The sequence below is a fragment of the Myxocyprinus asiaticus genome, chromosome 8 (genome assembly GCF_019703515.2).
Source record: "Myxocyprinus asiaticus isolate MX2 ecotype Aquarium Trade chromosome 8, UBuf_Myxa_2, whole genome shotgun sequence".
Taxonomy (NCBI): Eukaryota; Metazoa; Chordata; class Actinopteri; order Cypriniformes; family Catostomidae; genus Myxocyprinus; species Myxocyprinus asiaticus.
The window spans coordinates 4,195,001-4,197,256 of record NC_059351.1 but is presented as its reverse complement, the minus strand read 5'-3'; the positions used below and the strand labels follow the sequence as shown (position 1 = coordinate 4,197,256).

General features: G+C 36.5%; 1 protein-coding gene across 2 annotated transcripts in view; it reads left to right on the top strand.

The window, feature by feature from the left end:
• LOC127445214 (paired box protein Pax-5-like) overlaps positions 1-2,256 on the top strand; it is a 51,485-nt gene continuing 49,229 nt past the window's right edge. For both annotated transcript variants that reach the window (XM_051705106.1, XM_051705105.1), the window contains exon 1: positions 1-290. In XM_051705106.1, the coding sequence (XP_051561066.1) occupies positions 248-290 (43 nt within the window). In that variant the 5' untranslated portion in view covers positions 1-247. The remainder of the gene's footprint in view (positions 291-2,256) is intronic.

Sequence of the window (2,256 nt, the reverse complement as noted above, 5' to 3'; positions counted from 1 at the left end):
AATTCACACAAACATATTTGCATATTTACTTTTACGGCTGACCTTCGGTCTTCTTCAGATTCAATTGTCTATTTAAGCCAAAGTTTCTTTGGACTTCTAAACAGTTTAAACTGCAGAAACATCGACGAGCAAAGCGGACTGACTACATACGCACGTACGAACCTTTAAAAGAACAAGAACAGGACATTAAAGATTGTGATTAAAGAAGTGTTTTTTTTTTTAACGGGAAGGCCTGTTCTACTAACCGATGGAAATCCACTGCAAACACGACCCTTTCGCAGCGATGCACAGTAAGTTTAAGGCAGACTTCCACTTTCAAGTTAACTAAGTTTGATTTTGTTGTTGCACAGGTCAAAGAATAACAATGCATTAACTAAAGATGAGGACAAAGCACTATGTGCTCTATTGCTTGCTTGTAAACTAAAACAACGAAGAAGAAAGCAACAATATGTTGAAGGTTTTTTAAAAAAAAAAAAAAACATTTAATTTTTTTTTTTGTTGTTGTTGCTTTGCTTTGCTTGCTTTGTTGGAGCTTTGCCTTCTGTTTGAAAATCCCCGGATCGTGGCCAAGGCTAGCAGCCAGCCGACGCACACTGAACTTGAACCGTATAGCTGAGGATGGCAAACAGGCACCGTAACATTTAAAAACGTTGCTTGAGGGTGGCTGTAAACAAGCCACTCGTGAGGTTAAAACGAAAGCTGAAGTTGCTCACTGTGGCGGAGAGTTGTGTGGTCACTCATTCGTGACATGGCAGACACTAGTGGTGCCCCAAGATACCAGTGCATCAGGGGCCAGGGCCCCCTTTCTCTTTCCTGCTTATTTCTTATTCTTTGTCTTGCTGTTTCCAACGAACAATTACAGGCGTAAACATAGTGGAACACATTTCACTCCATTATAAATTAGCAATACGCAGTGACCAAGAGGCCCATAAAAACTTGAAACTTAATTGTTTTATTCATATTTGCTTAATTGTTTTATTTGCATTCATATTTATGAATTAATTGCACAAAATAAGAAATTAAGCGTATCTTAAATTTGTTAAAATATTCTTGCGTCTTTCTTGTTACAACAACCAAGAGCGGCCAATCACATATTATGCACCTCTGGAAATGCAACTGTGATCTCATTCTCGCTCCCCTGTCTCTCTTTTGCTCCTTTCTCGCACTCGTCTCTCTTCATCGATGAATAAAACCTCACATGCCAAACCACCCCAAAACTCAGATATGCGCACACACAGCCAGCCACGCCACACACACACACACACACACACACACACACACACACGCACACACGCACACACGCACGCACGTATGTGAAATGACATCAATTGGCACGGTGAATGAAACGGTGAATTAGATGTATACACATTCCAGAGGCTAGAACGAATCACGTTTCCTCTCTTCCACAATATCTCAACACAATCCGCGGGGTAAAACGATTTCACCGAAAATGTCAAAGAAATTGTGACACTAACCTTGTGAGACTACTCCACTGATTTTTGGCATTTAGGACAGTTTGGGTCATAATGTTTTAAACTCATCTTTGTCTTTTTCAGAAAACAGTCTATGCAGCTTAACAGGGGAAAAAAAAAAGAAATGTGTGATCATAAAAAATGTAACCTCGCATCCAGTGTAAGTTAGGCTACCTCTGGTGCAAAACTATATGTTAATCGGTTGTTATTAGGCCACCAGTTGGTTGTTACATGGTTACAATGTTATGCTATAGCCTATACTTAGCTTTACTTGTATTATAGAAAATATCCGAGGCTAAGATGAATAAAATATAATAACAGCTTTCTTTATTCAATGGATTTTGCGAGAGATTTGTAAACGCATCGGAAGTTAATTTTTTCCCAAGTTTGTTCCGAGTTCATATTAAGGTTATGAAAGATCGAAGAAAAAAAAAAAAAAAAGCCCATTCAGTTTCCTTTTAAAGCGTTGAAGTTTTAAGCTGCGAAAAAATACATTTTGCTTGAATTTTTGGAAAGTTTCATCTTGTTCTGCTGTTCTTCTGTATTCTGTTATTTATTTATTTATTTTTATTATTTGAGTTTCCCTGCTTGATTGTTTTGAGTCGCTTGTTGTAAAAGGTTAACATAAACATCTGCATTTATTTCATTTATTTATTATTAAGTCACATTTTACCTGAATTTCATATTTAATATGAGTAATAATAATAATAATAATAATAATAATAATAATAACATAATTTAAATGAAAGAACGAATGATAATAGTTTATGACCCGTTCTAAATT